We start from the raw sequence: 13593 nt of genomic DNA on the forward strand, positions 1-13593 counted from the left end.
ACTAATATGTTTGAGAACCACTGGTGTAGATGGAAAAAACGAGGGGGCCCAGGATAGACCACTGGGGGAGCGGGGGACCCCAGTCAACAAAGTACAGTATAAAGAGTTTAAGTGGTTAACTTAAATGCCCCGTCCGACATAGGAAAATCTTCCGGTTCGGACAGGCTTTCCGAACTACTGTTCAGAGAGTCAGGACATCTGGAGGTGTACGAGTTCTGAGAAAAGGTTCTGAGACTGCCCATCAGAAGCTCCGAATGACATCAATTTGTAGTTATATCGCCCCCCTTTCCGAAGAAATGTTTGTACGTCAGAAGGAGCATGAACTGGGCTTCAGTTGTTTGATCACAATTCAGTGATAATGGATTACAGATGCCCAGTGACTGCTTATCGAGACAGCAATGTGGTGTGATAATGCATAAATACAAGCTTCCATCCCAACCCAAAAATTCCAAACATCTTTCAGATTGACATACTTTAGTGTTGGGATATGAAAAATTCAAGTGAAAGGAAGAAGTGAAGGTGAGGTAATGAAAGGGGCTCTTGAACCCTCTTGAATTTCTCGACCTTGTCACATTTGTATCATATATCATATATACAGTATATATCACACAGGATCCCCGACATTTACCAAACAGAACAGAAGAACGTATAAATATGGTGTCCCCGATCAGTCCTGGCATATTGGAAATCACAACATCCAACCCTTATTTCATGCCAAGTAGTTGGAGAATAGATGACATTTCCTGATCCCTGCCATGAAGAAAAATTGCCACTGTACAGTGAAGTGACCAAGCAGAGAAACTTAACACTTTCAATCTATCCACATGGACATAATTGCCTGATGCACCCAATAATGTAGGGAGTGTTTTATATTTAACAACTTCATGGCCTCTTCAACATGCACGCACGCACGCACGCACACACACACACACACACACACACACACACACACACACACACACACACACACACACACACACACACACACACACACAGGAGGAACACAATAGCAGCATGATCAACCATTAACAAAGTGGTAATTTTTAACTCTACACATTTGCAGAGTCACTGCGCAGCATGAAAGAACACACTGACTTCGCTTCAGAAGCTTAGACAACTATATTGCAAGCTATATTCTAATAATACATACATTATCAGATGTAATACTGTATGCACAGTTTGCACACAGCACTTTTTTCTGCAAAGCGTCACACACGACACATTAAAAGTTACCCCTTTCTCCCAAAGTGGTACCAGGAGAACTGAGGAGAAACCAAAACTCCTTGTTGTATAATACAAGAATGATTGTGACATAATTATCACGATAACAAAAACCTTTCAATATAATTTTGGGCCTGTGACGGCATCTACAGTCGGGATCTATGACCGTGTTCGCCGTGATCATATGTGCAGACATATGTTTCAAAGATCAGTTGAATATGTGCAAATATCTGCACTGATGGTCGCTGTAAGACCATTGTCCTTTGCATGCAAGCAAAGCACTGCATCTTTACCAGATATTGGTATCTGGTAATTATATATTAATTATATTACAACATTTCCTGTGTTGAGTTTGCTGTGTGTGCTGCCAGAAGCGTTAACTCTGCTGCAGACACTACTCAGCTGACTTTAATCATATTTTATTGTTGTGACATAGGCTAAACCCACACTATCACTGCAAATTATTCTATCTCTCTCCTTTGTAGTGACCTAGCTGATCACTGGTTATTTAGCTAAACGGCTCACACATTGTTGTTGGCTGTTTGGCTGAGTGACCTAGTCTACCCATTAGTTTAGTGACTATCTTAGCTTGACTGCAAACAATGGCTTTCCACCCCTTCCCTGTCTTCCATCACAGTTTTGCAAATTACGCTGTAAAATTCCATCATGGCCAAACTTAAATTAGATAGTGCTACTGGCTCTGTACCAAGAGACAAAAGCTAAAGTGACAATTAAAGCCTCAAAAAAGCAAAGAGCAACTCATTAACCACAGATGGGTGGATTTCACAAGCTACTCAGAGCCATGTCACAGCTCATTTGTCTTTTTTAATATTGTGATAAATATCGTATCGTGGACCGTGGAGGTTTTGATATTGTTACAGCCCTAATATATTCTGCATGTTAGGGAAGACTGACAGAGAGGGAGGGTGGGAGAGAGACAGACATAGAGGGTACATGGTGTAAATTGTATTTCGCTGTATGTCATGCATTGATGATGCAGTGATGCAATGACAAAATTACACAGTGATGATACTAATGAGGATTCTCTCTGATAAATCAGCAGTCTGCAGTGTTTTCACCTCACTGTTTTGGCATCTTATCAGCTCACTTGGAACCTCGATCGAGGGGATACCAAAACATCGAATCATGTGGTACTTGGGATCCACACGGGAAGGGTGTAAGCTGGTACCATGTAATGGAAAAGCTCTAAAAAACAAATGCAATCTTGTCCCCACTTTCCTTTTATCAAAGTAGAACGGGGCTGGCTATCGGCGGCTATGTCTGCACAAGGCATACCAAAACAACTGTGAGTCATACACAGCGAAAACTGAGTGAGAGTGTACAATGGACACTAATTATAACTCTCAGAGCTCAGAGTCAAAGTAACACTGAGGATTGTGTGTGTCCAAACCAAGATCGGCAGGGGGAAATGCGAAAAGCTCCCTGACGGGATGAACGATACGAAAAAAAGGTTATACATAATGCATTATGTATGAGTGTGCATATGCCTAACAGAGCAAGTACGAGAGATGTAAAATCCACACTGTCTGCATAGGAAATAAGTTGTTCTATTTCTTTTTCTCTCTTTTTCTCTCTTTCTATGCCCTATGTTGGAGCAGGTACACTGGTGCAAGACCTACAGCAAACGGGAGAGGCACCTTGATATCTTAATGATTTTACCACTTAATTCTGTTAAAATGGCATGCTCCTCAAATTCTTGTACCCATTTTCATTCCACTGTCTTTTTTTCCCACAGATCTTGGATTCTGTAGTCTCAACATATATTTGGTGTAATAAACATCCCAGAATACGTAAAGGATACATTTAGAGACCTAAGCATCTCATTGGTATGGCATTCCCCTACTTTTGGTTCTATTACTGGGCAGCAAATATTCAATGTATATTATCCTGGATGTTTTTCCATCTGGCGTGGGGGTTGAATAAACATGTGGGGGTTTGTGTACAAGGGGGTTAATGATGTTGCTCTCAATCAATTTAAATGTACTTTCTTGTATGTGATTATGTATTGTTATAAATCATTATAAATATGCTTTAAAGGTTTTGGCTTTCATAAAAGGCTATACTGATTGGTCAATGAGATCGATTATTATCACACATATCATCATGACATCTGCTCTTGGCGGTCTGATTACTCTGCAGTTTTCACCTCCTGCACAAGGACATCAGTCATGAATATATTCAGCCTAATCCAACCCATTCCGCTACTGCACTGCAGATAATCAGGCCTTGTCTGGTCCTGAAAATACCAAAAGTCATCACACCACATCCTCCAAACCCTGCCCCACAACTCTACTCATCTCCATCGCTCTCTGTTTTGCTCCGTAGAAATCCCTAACACAAAGCTCTTCCTTTCGAACCTGTCTTCTTCCACTTCCCCGTTTCCCAAAGTTGCAAGGCCAAGATCTTAAAGATCACGATTCCTGTCTGCTGCTGAGGCGATGGTTGAAGGCATGGTCGGTGTTACAGCCGGGACTATCGCCTTGGGCAATGGGCAAACTGTGGTCACTGTGGTGGTGCGCTGTGCTGGTCCTGCGCCAGGGTAAGAGGCATGGCCAGGTGAGGGGGTGTGGCCAGTTGTGGGTGAGGGGTGCAGGTCTGCATCTGCTGTGGGAGAGGCGAGCAAGGCTGGAGGGTGAGGAGATACCTTCAGTTGACAGCAGAGAGAGAGAGAGAGAGAGAGAGAGAGAGAGAGAGAGAGAGAGAGAGAGGAGGATAATGATGGAGAAACACAAATAGAGAAAAACAAGAGGAGGCAGTTGAGATACAGGGAATAACAGAAGCATGATGAGAGAAGGTCAAATGTGGAGGAAGAGAAAACAAAGGGGTGAAGGTGAAGGGAAAGGAAGAGAGAAGGTGAAAGATGGAAGAAAAAATAAAAAACGAAAAGAAAAAAGAAAGAGAAAAGAGTTTAAAAGTTTAAAGAGTTGTCTGTCCAATCTCTGTTGGCCCTGAGGGTCTTGACTCCACCTCTGTGTTCCTAATGGGCTCCAACTGGGTGCCCTGCAGAGACAAGGAAACACCAGTGCCTCAGGACAATGTGTGCATGTGTGCGTGCATGTGTGCGTGCATGTGTGCGTGCGTGCGTGTGTGTGTGTGTGTGTGTGTGTGCGTGTGTGCGCACGTGAATGATAAGCAAGTAGGTGAGTGTGTGAATACAGTAGGTCAATATTGTTGTATTTATTGCTGTATTTATTGTTTATTGTTGTGCACTTTCTTACTTTTAGTCTTTGCTGCTGTAACACCCTGAATTCACTCCCTTGGGTATTAATAAAGGATTATCCTGTCCCTTAACCTGTCATAAATAATGAGTGGATGTTTTCTCCCAAGCTTGAATGATTCAAAAAATCTTAAGCATGATCTAAACGTATCTTTCTTTTTTTCTACCAGTCTCTACAACGACCACGTCCACACACCAGGCAATTTTAATTGGATTGCCCTTCATGAGTGCTTTCCTCCCCAGAAGAGCCTGCATGGGGAGAATGCGTGCCTGACGCGCATTCTCATCGACTCGCATTAGCTCGTCTTGACAAGCTAAACTATGCTAAGCTAAACTAAGATAGCCTGAGCTAAGCTAGCTACGTTTAATATTGACAAGGTTTTGAAACCAAAAATACAAGTACTGTACTACATACAATTTCTCATTCAAAATACATTACAAACAATCAGTTTGCAACTGAAACAGCGTACTAGTCGACGCATGAGGCCATTGGCTGTTTGGCACATGCACGTGTGTCCATGTACTGCTATCTTTGTGAGAAACAAAATGTTATGTCGAATAGAATTATCAGGAACATTATAGGTTTAGAGTTTAGGGAATGAATGTAGCCAAATATAATCAGTCTAAAGTTCTCACAAATATGAAGTTGTGTTCAACACAAGTTCGGGAGTAGAGACCACCCTTATCTTATCACACTTATCACGGCCACTCCCCGTTCTCAATCGCCTCCCTATCTACTGTACCACACCTGCCTCCACTTACCACAGCCAATCCTTGTTGCAATCCCCACAGTATGAATACACCTGTGATCCCTCGACCGACTTGTTTGTTCTGCTTCACGACAGACCGAACGTGGGTTTTGATCAGTCTGCAAAAACCCACGTTTGTTTGTATTTTATGCATTACCTTGTGTTGTCCTTGCTTACTGTAAATCTCTCTGGATTAAGAGCGTCTGCTAAATTGTAAATTGTAAATTGTACAACACTTTCCCCAACGACATCCAGCTTGGTGACTGCTGGCAGGGGCCATTAGTTTGCCTCCGCCTGGCCCCCCGAGAGATGGATAGACTCAATCTATCCATCATCCGCACCCTGTGAGATTTACCCAATCGCCATGTTCTTTTTGAGGCCACGAATGGCCGCACAGACGCATGCTAATTCACTCATTCAACACAGCCACAGTCATGAATAGTCGCACAAAAGCATCCTATTTCACTCAGCCAACAGCCACAGTCGACACTAACATAGTTTAATTGTTCCAATTCCCCTGACATGTCATTCCTCCGTTTTCTTTTTGGACCTCCGTCACCCACCAGTCCAACCTCTGTTCAGCTCGTCCCCAGCCACCATAACTTCATAGCTGATTCCCTCTCTCTCGAAGTATAGAAGTTTTCAGACCTTCATCTGAGTTCCTCCATTTTCTGCAACATCGTCGCATCACCTGGGGACGGCAATGGCTCAGGGGTAGAGTGGCTGGATGGCAACCATGAGGTTCCCAGTTCGATCCCGGGTTCCCCTACAGTTAGTGTCGAAGTGTCCTTGAGGAAGACGCTGAACCCCTAACTGCTCCCGATGAGCAGGTTGGTGCCTTGCATGGTTTCCTCCGCCATCGGTGTATGAGTGTGTGTGTGAATGGGTGAATGTAATGCACAATCTATGTAAAGCGCTTTGGATAAAAGCGCTATATAAAAGCACCATTTGCCATTTATTTTATCACCTGAACCCGCAGCTACAACTCCTAATTAACCAGCCACGTGACGTCATCACCACATCCTCAATGGCTTCGCATCCCGGACCCTCTCAAACTACGTCTCTGCAACACTTCACCCTCCGCCAACGTTATACTAATCAAAGGATTCTACCCTTCACGTCTACCTCAGCGGTCTCAACTTCTTCAAACAAATCACAGGATCTCCATGCACGGCCATCTCTCATCCCATATCTCCATGCTGCTTCCTCCCATACGCCCCCAGTTCACTGCCAACCGACTCCTCGACTGCCTTCGGACTCTTCGTGCCGGCTACCTCTCCCCTCCGATCGATAGGTCCCTCAAAAGCATGTCCCGACTTGCTTTTAGGCTTCCTACGTCGCTCCGAGTTCACGTGTTTCTCCTCCCTCACTACTCACCTCACTGTATAGAACACCTTGAAAAAAATTCACACCATCTCAGGCATCACCTTCCCTTTGTCATTGCAGCATTCATTACCCCCGCTCATTCTCACCTCCATCTCCGCACCTCTACCCTGCACATCTACCTCAGCGGTAAAAATGTATTCCTCAAGCTAATCAACGGATCATCTCTCACCTCCATATCTCCATGCTGCTTCGAGGTCTCCAACGCAGCGAAGCCCTGGCGACATAGACGGCCGACCGCTCCCCGAGTAGAGCAACGATGGCCGTCAGCTCCTGAGACTATGCCCCCACCCTGAGTCTCGCCCTACCTTGGGTTCCTCATCCCGTTTCACATTCATCTCATTACGTTTCAATAAATCGTTAAACTTAAGTAGAGGTGTGGTCTCTTATAGCAGTACAAGAATGCATGTGTCGGTCGGACAAGGCCGACCGAGGTTAGGTACCACTAAAAAGCATACTCCCAGCAGTCCCTAGAGCACTGTCAGCAGCAGCACAACACTAAATCGTCCAACCTCATCTGCCTCAGCTGTGCAGCCACCAAACATTTCCTGTAATTGCATCACCAGTTCTCACTGAAATTTGTACTCCACAAACGCACATACGTTATATATGTTTGCATTGCTATTCTTTAAGGACATCATCTTTTTAGGGTGCTGATTTTATGAATGCCATTTACCAGCTCACAAAGCTTGTATATCTGCTATTTTTGGTGTGTGACACCGGTGTGCAATTAAGTATAAATCAGGCATAACTCTAACCCTAACTCCTAAACCTAACTTCTAATTGCCTAATCCTAACCCTAAATCCAACCTGAAACCGTTCCCAATTGGAAAATGGTAAATGGAAAATGGTCGCGCTACCCGCTATAGAGTTGTGGTCTCTTAACGGCGACGCCGTTATTTGCGTCTGGAGGTGTGGCCATGGGCGGGTTGTTGCGCTATCCCTAAAATTGTTATCTTGCCCACACACGTATGGGAAAGTGTGTGGATATGCCAAATCTGTTTGGTAGAGCACGCCTGCAATGGACATGTTGGAAATCAGGCCGGGCACACAACATTAAGAGGTCACCCTCACTCCTAATTCTCAACAAATCTCTGTGATTCTAATTTTCCTATAATCAGCGGAAGTGAGTGTCAATTCCTTGTGTCAAATGTGTTTATATAAGATGATAGTCTATTCAAAGAAGACAATGATTTGTGCTGCGCGATGCCATTCGCTCCAAAATACACACTATAGTTTTATTAATCCATTGTGCATGAAATAAAGAACGGATTACATTCTCCATAATCAGTAACATGTGGGTGATAATTAAGTCTATATGGTTTTATTGAAAGGCAATCAAAGACTAGAGCGTATGATGCAAACGTTGGGTATAGTGTCCAAGTGCCTCAGTGCGGCTGCTGAGTTTTCAGCGCAACACTTCTGAAGTAAATGATTGTAAATGTGATTGTCATTATAATTTTTCTGTAATCCACAAAAGTGTGACTGTTAATTCCTTGTGCCAATAAGTTGTGTTTTAATCAGCAGTTGCCACAAACTTGCCAGTTAAGCTTATCAAGGACAAATGAATTGTTCTGCGTTTGCTATAACCGATAATTGAATTATAATATAATTCAATTGAATTAATCCAGAACACAACCAGATTGCTGTAATTTAAAGTTCTCTATAACCAGCAATGTGTGAGTGATAATTCTGTGTATCAAATATAAATAAATAATATATAAATATTCCAAGGCAACGTCGCTCTTCCATGGGCAGAGAGGGAGAGAGTGTAAGATAGCACTGGGCACAAGTGCTACACACACACACACACACACACACACACACACACACACACACACACACACACACACACACACACACACACACACACACACACACACACACACACACACACACACACACACACACAGAGAGAGAGAAAGAGAGAGAGAGACATGTCCATGCATGCAAACACAACAAATACGCATTCAGACCCATACAGAACACACACCTGGCTGCTCTGGGGGTCATGGTAGTCCTGGTTTCGGGGGGATAGGAAGGAGTCGTGTGCAGTGCTCTTCTCTGTACGCGGGGCACTCGGATCCCCATCTTCTACACCATTGGCCTTACGCTTAAGACTCCGCACACACAGCACCTGTAGCCCAACATGTAGTACACAGTCAAATCCTTGTTTATTTAAGTGTAAAAACAGACCCAAATGGACAGGGCTAATATCTCAAACTACTAGGCCGAGTGTGTGTGTGTGTGCGTGCGTGCGTGCGTGCGTGCGTGCGTGCGTGCGTGCGTGCGTGCGTGCGTGCGTGCGTGCGTGCGTGCGTGCGTGCGTGCGTGTGTGAGCCTGCGTGATAGAGTCCTATAGCAGCACGGCAGTCAATACCTTTCTGAAGCTCTGCTTGAAGTTGTCCGACAGGAAGCCGTAGAGCAGTGGGTTGGCACAGGAGTTGGCGTAGGACAGGATGACAGAGAAGAAGTATATGCCGGCGGAGACGCTGGACTCCGGGATGATGAACACCAGGTTGACCATGTTGATGATGAAGAATGGCAGCCAGCAGAGGACAAACACCACCACGATCACCACCACCATCCTAGTCACCTTCCGCTCTGACCTCCGGCGTTTGGTGAAGCCCGCCCGCGCCCCCGACGACTTCACCTGGATGGAGAGTAAGAAGAACGATGGAGGGAGATTGGAGGCTGAGGAAGAGGATGTTGAAGGTCAACATGGAGATGATTGAGGATGGTAGTGACGATGGGGGCGTAGATGAGAATGACGATGACAGAGTAACCATGGCAGCATAATGATGATGATAATGATCATGATGAGAATGAGGACATTGATGATGATGGTTATGATGACTCTGATGGTGATGAAGATAACAATGATACATAATGATAGTAATGTTGAGAACAAGGAGGACAAGTTTGATGATGATGATGATGATAATGATGGTGATGATGATGCTGAGAAGATGATTATGGTAATGATGAAAATGACAATGATGATTTCTTACAAATAGTAGCTATTCATCCACACAGCACTTTTTAGCGGCGCGAGCGGATCCTTCTCTATACCTGGCTTTGTCCGTGTTCACCGTCAACGTTCTGATTGGTCAGACCCGTCAACGTTCTGATTGGTCAGACCCGTCAACGTTCTGATTGGTCAGACCCGTCAACGTTCTGATTGGTCAGACCCGTCAACAAAGTGATTGGTCAGACCCGTCAACAAAGTGATTGGTCAAGCTTCACGTGACACATGGCTATAAACACATATCGATGACATAATGTATCAAAGGCGCCGCTACCTTCACACAGGGTGTGATTTTTTTTTTACATACACACAGTATACACATGCATTACACACACATACACACCTTGACAACGATGAGCAAGTAGCAGAGACAGATGACAAGCAGTGGCCCAAAGAAGCCAAGTGTTGCAGTGTAGAGAATGAAGGCTGTTGACCACACGTCCTTGGGCTCTGGCCAGTTCATGTTACATGAGTTAAACATTTCCTGAGGGGAGAAGATGTTAGTTGTGTCAAGGTGAGATAAAGTAGTGTCTGTTTTTTGTCTCTCTAAGTTGTATTCAAGAAAAACCCTCTAAACCCTCTAAATGCATTATAATGACAGTAAATGCTGTTTCTCTACCTGAACATCAGAGAAGATGACCACAGGGAGAACCACCACAAAGGACACGGCCCACACGGCCGCGCTCACCACCTTGGCCACTCGGGGGTGCCGCCACTTGGTGCTCCGGATGGGGTGCACCACAGCCAGGTAGCGGTCGATAGACATCACTGTCAGGCAGAATATGGATGTGAACTGGTTCATGGAGTCTGCAGTCATAACGACGCGGCACAGGAATGAGCCAAAGGGCCAGTAGGAGAGTACGTTCTGCGCAGTGAGGAAGGGGAGACCTATGATGTACAGCTCGTCGGCCATGGCCAGGTTGAAGATGTAGATATTGGTTACGGTCTTCATCTTAGCATAGCGGAGCACCACGTAGATGGCCAGGGTATTGCCCGTCAGCCCCACCACAAAGACGGTCAGAGAGATGACCGCCGTTACCAGCGTGCTACTGCCCTGGAACGGCATGCTCCGAGTTGATACATTGGAGGACAGGTTGGAGAAGAAGGGAGGGGGCAGAGACAGGAAGGAGGAGGATGTTGCTGGAGAAGAAGAGTTGAAGTCTGCTGATAGGGTCTCCCAGCCCGTCTGGTTTAGAGGCTCCATATGGTAACCTTGATGGAGGAAGAGATAAACACTGTGTCTACTGTAGGTCTTCATACAGTCTTTACTGTGTTATTTCCTTCTTCACACGGAGTGAAGTCATTATTTTCCTACCCTTCTTTTGCACCACACAGATCCAGAAAACAAAGACATAAAGTGTGTGTGTGCGCGTGCGCGTGCGCGTGCGCGTGCGTGTGCGCGTGCGTGTGTGCGTGTGCGTGTGTGTGTGTGTGCGCGTGCGCACACACATGCATGTGCACATGTGCACGCGTGTGTGTATATTGCCTTTATTTAAACTCCATAAGGTCACTGAGGGCTATAAAGTATAAAAAGTATAAAAGGGTATCAAACAATAACGAATGATACAAGATGAAGAAAAAACAATCAATTAAAAGTGTATCTGTAGAGTTAAAAGACAAGATAGTCTGGCTGTAGAGTAGTGGTTAGTCCACTGTGCCTATAAGCCAGAGATCCTGTGATCGAGTAAAAGACAAGATAAAGATTTAAAAACAAAAAACAGAGATAACATTTTTTTTATTGTCAAGAACAACTAAAGTTAAAATATGTTGAGTGCCCTGGAAAGACTTTGAGGCAGTCACAGCATAAAAACAAAAGGCAGAACTTCCAAGCTGAGTACAAACTGCAGTGACAGCCAGTCGTTGGAGCAACTGTGATGTGGTCCAGAAGACTAAGAACTCAAAGTGAAATCGGCCCCATGACATGACCCTGCACCAGTCTGCTTTATGTTTGGCCCTTGTTCTTGAACCGTAGGTCGTACAATAAAAAATGTCCACCTAACTGCATTTTCCTCCATTTAGCAATTTCTTCAAAAAACACGATTTGCTACTAATCAGATTTTGTACAAAAATATCACTTCACACTCTATCTGGAGTCATAATATGATAACATGTATCATACCAATTTTTGATACTTCATACCGACGGGCTTGCTTTCACTCACAAATGCAACAAATGTTACTGTTTGTAGCAGAAATATTATCTTCACAGGATTAGGTACACAGTTTTTTTTTTGCTATTCCATACGGTTTGCCTGTAATTGGCTTTGAAGATTTGAGGAAAAAAACACTATATATCATGAACGAAACATCCAATTAACCCCACATTGGAATTGTTTGTTATGGGGTGTGTGTTTTCCACTTTCTGTCGATTTGATCCAATGAAATCCAATGAAACTGGTCAGATGACCAATGATATCCAATGAAATCGACAGGAAGTGGAAAACACACAGCCTAGGAAACAGGTGAATAGAGTGTGCCTACAAAAGCACTTTCACTTATGTCTATACTGTAGGTGCACCACAAATATGAAGATTTTAACCATGTCGTAGAGACACTATTTCCCCAAGGAGCTTCATTTACTCCTGAGGGCTGTATGCCACAACTTATACACAACACTGAGTAGGCAACCAAGCCTGGCAGAGTATGTGCTCTGCGGAGCACCCCTTTCTAGGTGGAAATGTGTGATGGGGATTAATGTGCTATGCTGTTTCATGTCTTTCATATATAATTCATGTTGTGTGTTTTAGGGAAACACCATGGGTGATAGGGGTAGTTACATTGCGCCTTGGAGTAACTTGTTATTGTGCGGGGTGTTATGAATAACAAATGATGGTCATGGTTTCTACTTCAGATCAGAAACCCACCGGTCATTACAATATGTAAAAGGAAGTAATGATCAACAGTGTCAAATGCACTGGAGACAAAGATAGCAGCACAATGTTATTTTCTCATCCAAGGCATTGACAAGGTCAGTCACGACAAAAGTGGTGACAGAAACATTGCTGCGCAAAGGTCTGAACCCAGAGTTTGCAATAAGAAATATGAGAAACGTTGATAATTTACCAGTGACAGCAATTTTTAGCCAAACTATTTGGATATTGGTCTATTTGGATCACTCTTTTCTCCACCCTTATACAGAGGGAAAACATGAGTCATTTTCCATACTTATAGGAACTGCACAGTAGAAATAGAAAGGTACAACAGGGTGTTAGTGGCTCAGCAATAGTCGAACAGAAAGATGAATTAGAATAAAAGCCCAAAACTTGTCTTCTTAGTAGATTTCTTTGGATCAATGGTTTGAAGAGCCTCCGTACACCAGGAGAGATGATCTTCTAGAACTGTGGTTCTCAACCTGTGGGTCGGGACCCCCAGGTTGAGAACCACAGTTCTAGAAGACATGTTTTTTGGGGGTCCCCAGGTTACAGTAATGTGACAATTTAAGGGCGTTTTAAAAAAAAAATCTGCATCAAACGTAATCAACACACTATACTATAAAAGACTGGTCAAACACTGGCCAAATCGTCAAATAATGTAAGAAAGGAAACAGCTGATGTTTTGACCGAGTCAAACAAAATGTAATGCCTCAACTCAACTACAATTCCAAGTGCTTGTCAGGGTGGGGAGTCCCCAGTTCAAATATGATTCTTTTGGGGGGTCAAGGCCTGAAAAGGTTGAAAACCACTGTTCTAGAATGAACTGAGAGGCATAATTTGGAGTAGGTACATAATCATGATTAATGTCTTATCTGATCATGTTTAAGTAATCATGAACTTAACATGAGTAAAGTATAGAGGCAGCAGGATTTGGATAAGAGCTAGACATCAAGTTCACATAATTATCTCAGACAGGCCGATAGGCCTGGAGGCATAGAAGGCTGTGTGTGTGTGTGTGTGTGTGTGTGTGTGTGTGTGTGTGTGTGTGTGTGTGTGTGTGCGTGTGCGTGTGCGTGTGCGTGTGTGTGTGCGTGTGTGTGTG

The 13593-nt window shown here is 44.0% G+C and overlaps 1 protein-coding gene across 1 annotated transcript; it reads right to left on the minus strand.

The window, feature by feature from the left end:
- Positions 1 to 3646: 3646 nt before the first annotated feature.
- Positions 3647 to 10823, minus strand: LOC311055063 (somatostatin-like receptor.1; the record flags this gene model as incomplete). Its single annotated transcript, XM_084071141.1, has 5 exons — positions 3647 to 3886; positions 8585 to 8728; positions 8972 to 9244; positions 9963 to 10103; positions 10239 to 10823. 5 exons carry the CDS (start codon positions 10821 to 10823, stop codon positions 3647 to 3649), a joined length of 1383 nt encoding a protein of 460 aa, XP_083927267.1.
- Positions 10824 to 13593: the final 2770 nt, after the last annotated feature.

The sequence above is a fragment of the Gymnoscopelus microlampas genome (genome assembly GCF_963454915.1).
Source record: "Gymnoscopelus microlampas genome assembly, chromosome: 2".
Taxonomy (NCBI): domain Eukaryota; kingdom Metazoa; phylum Chordata; class Actinopteri; order Myctophiformes; family Myctophidae; genus Gymnoscopelus; species Gymnoscopelus microlampas.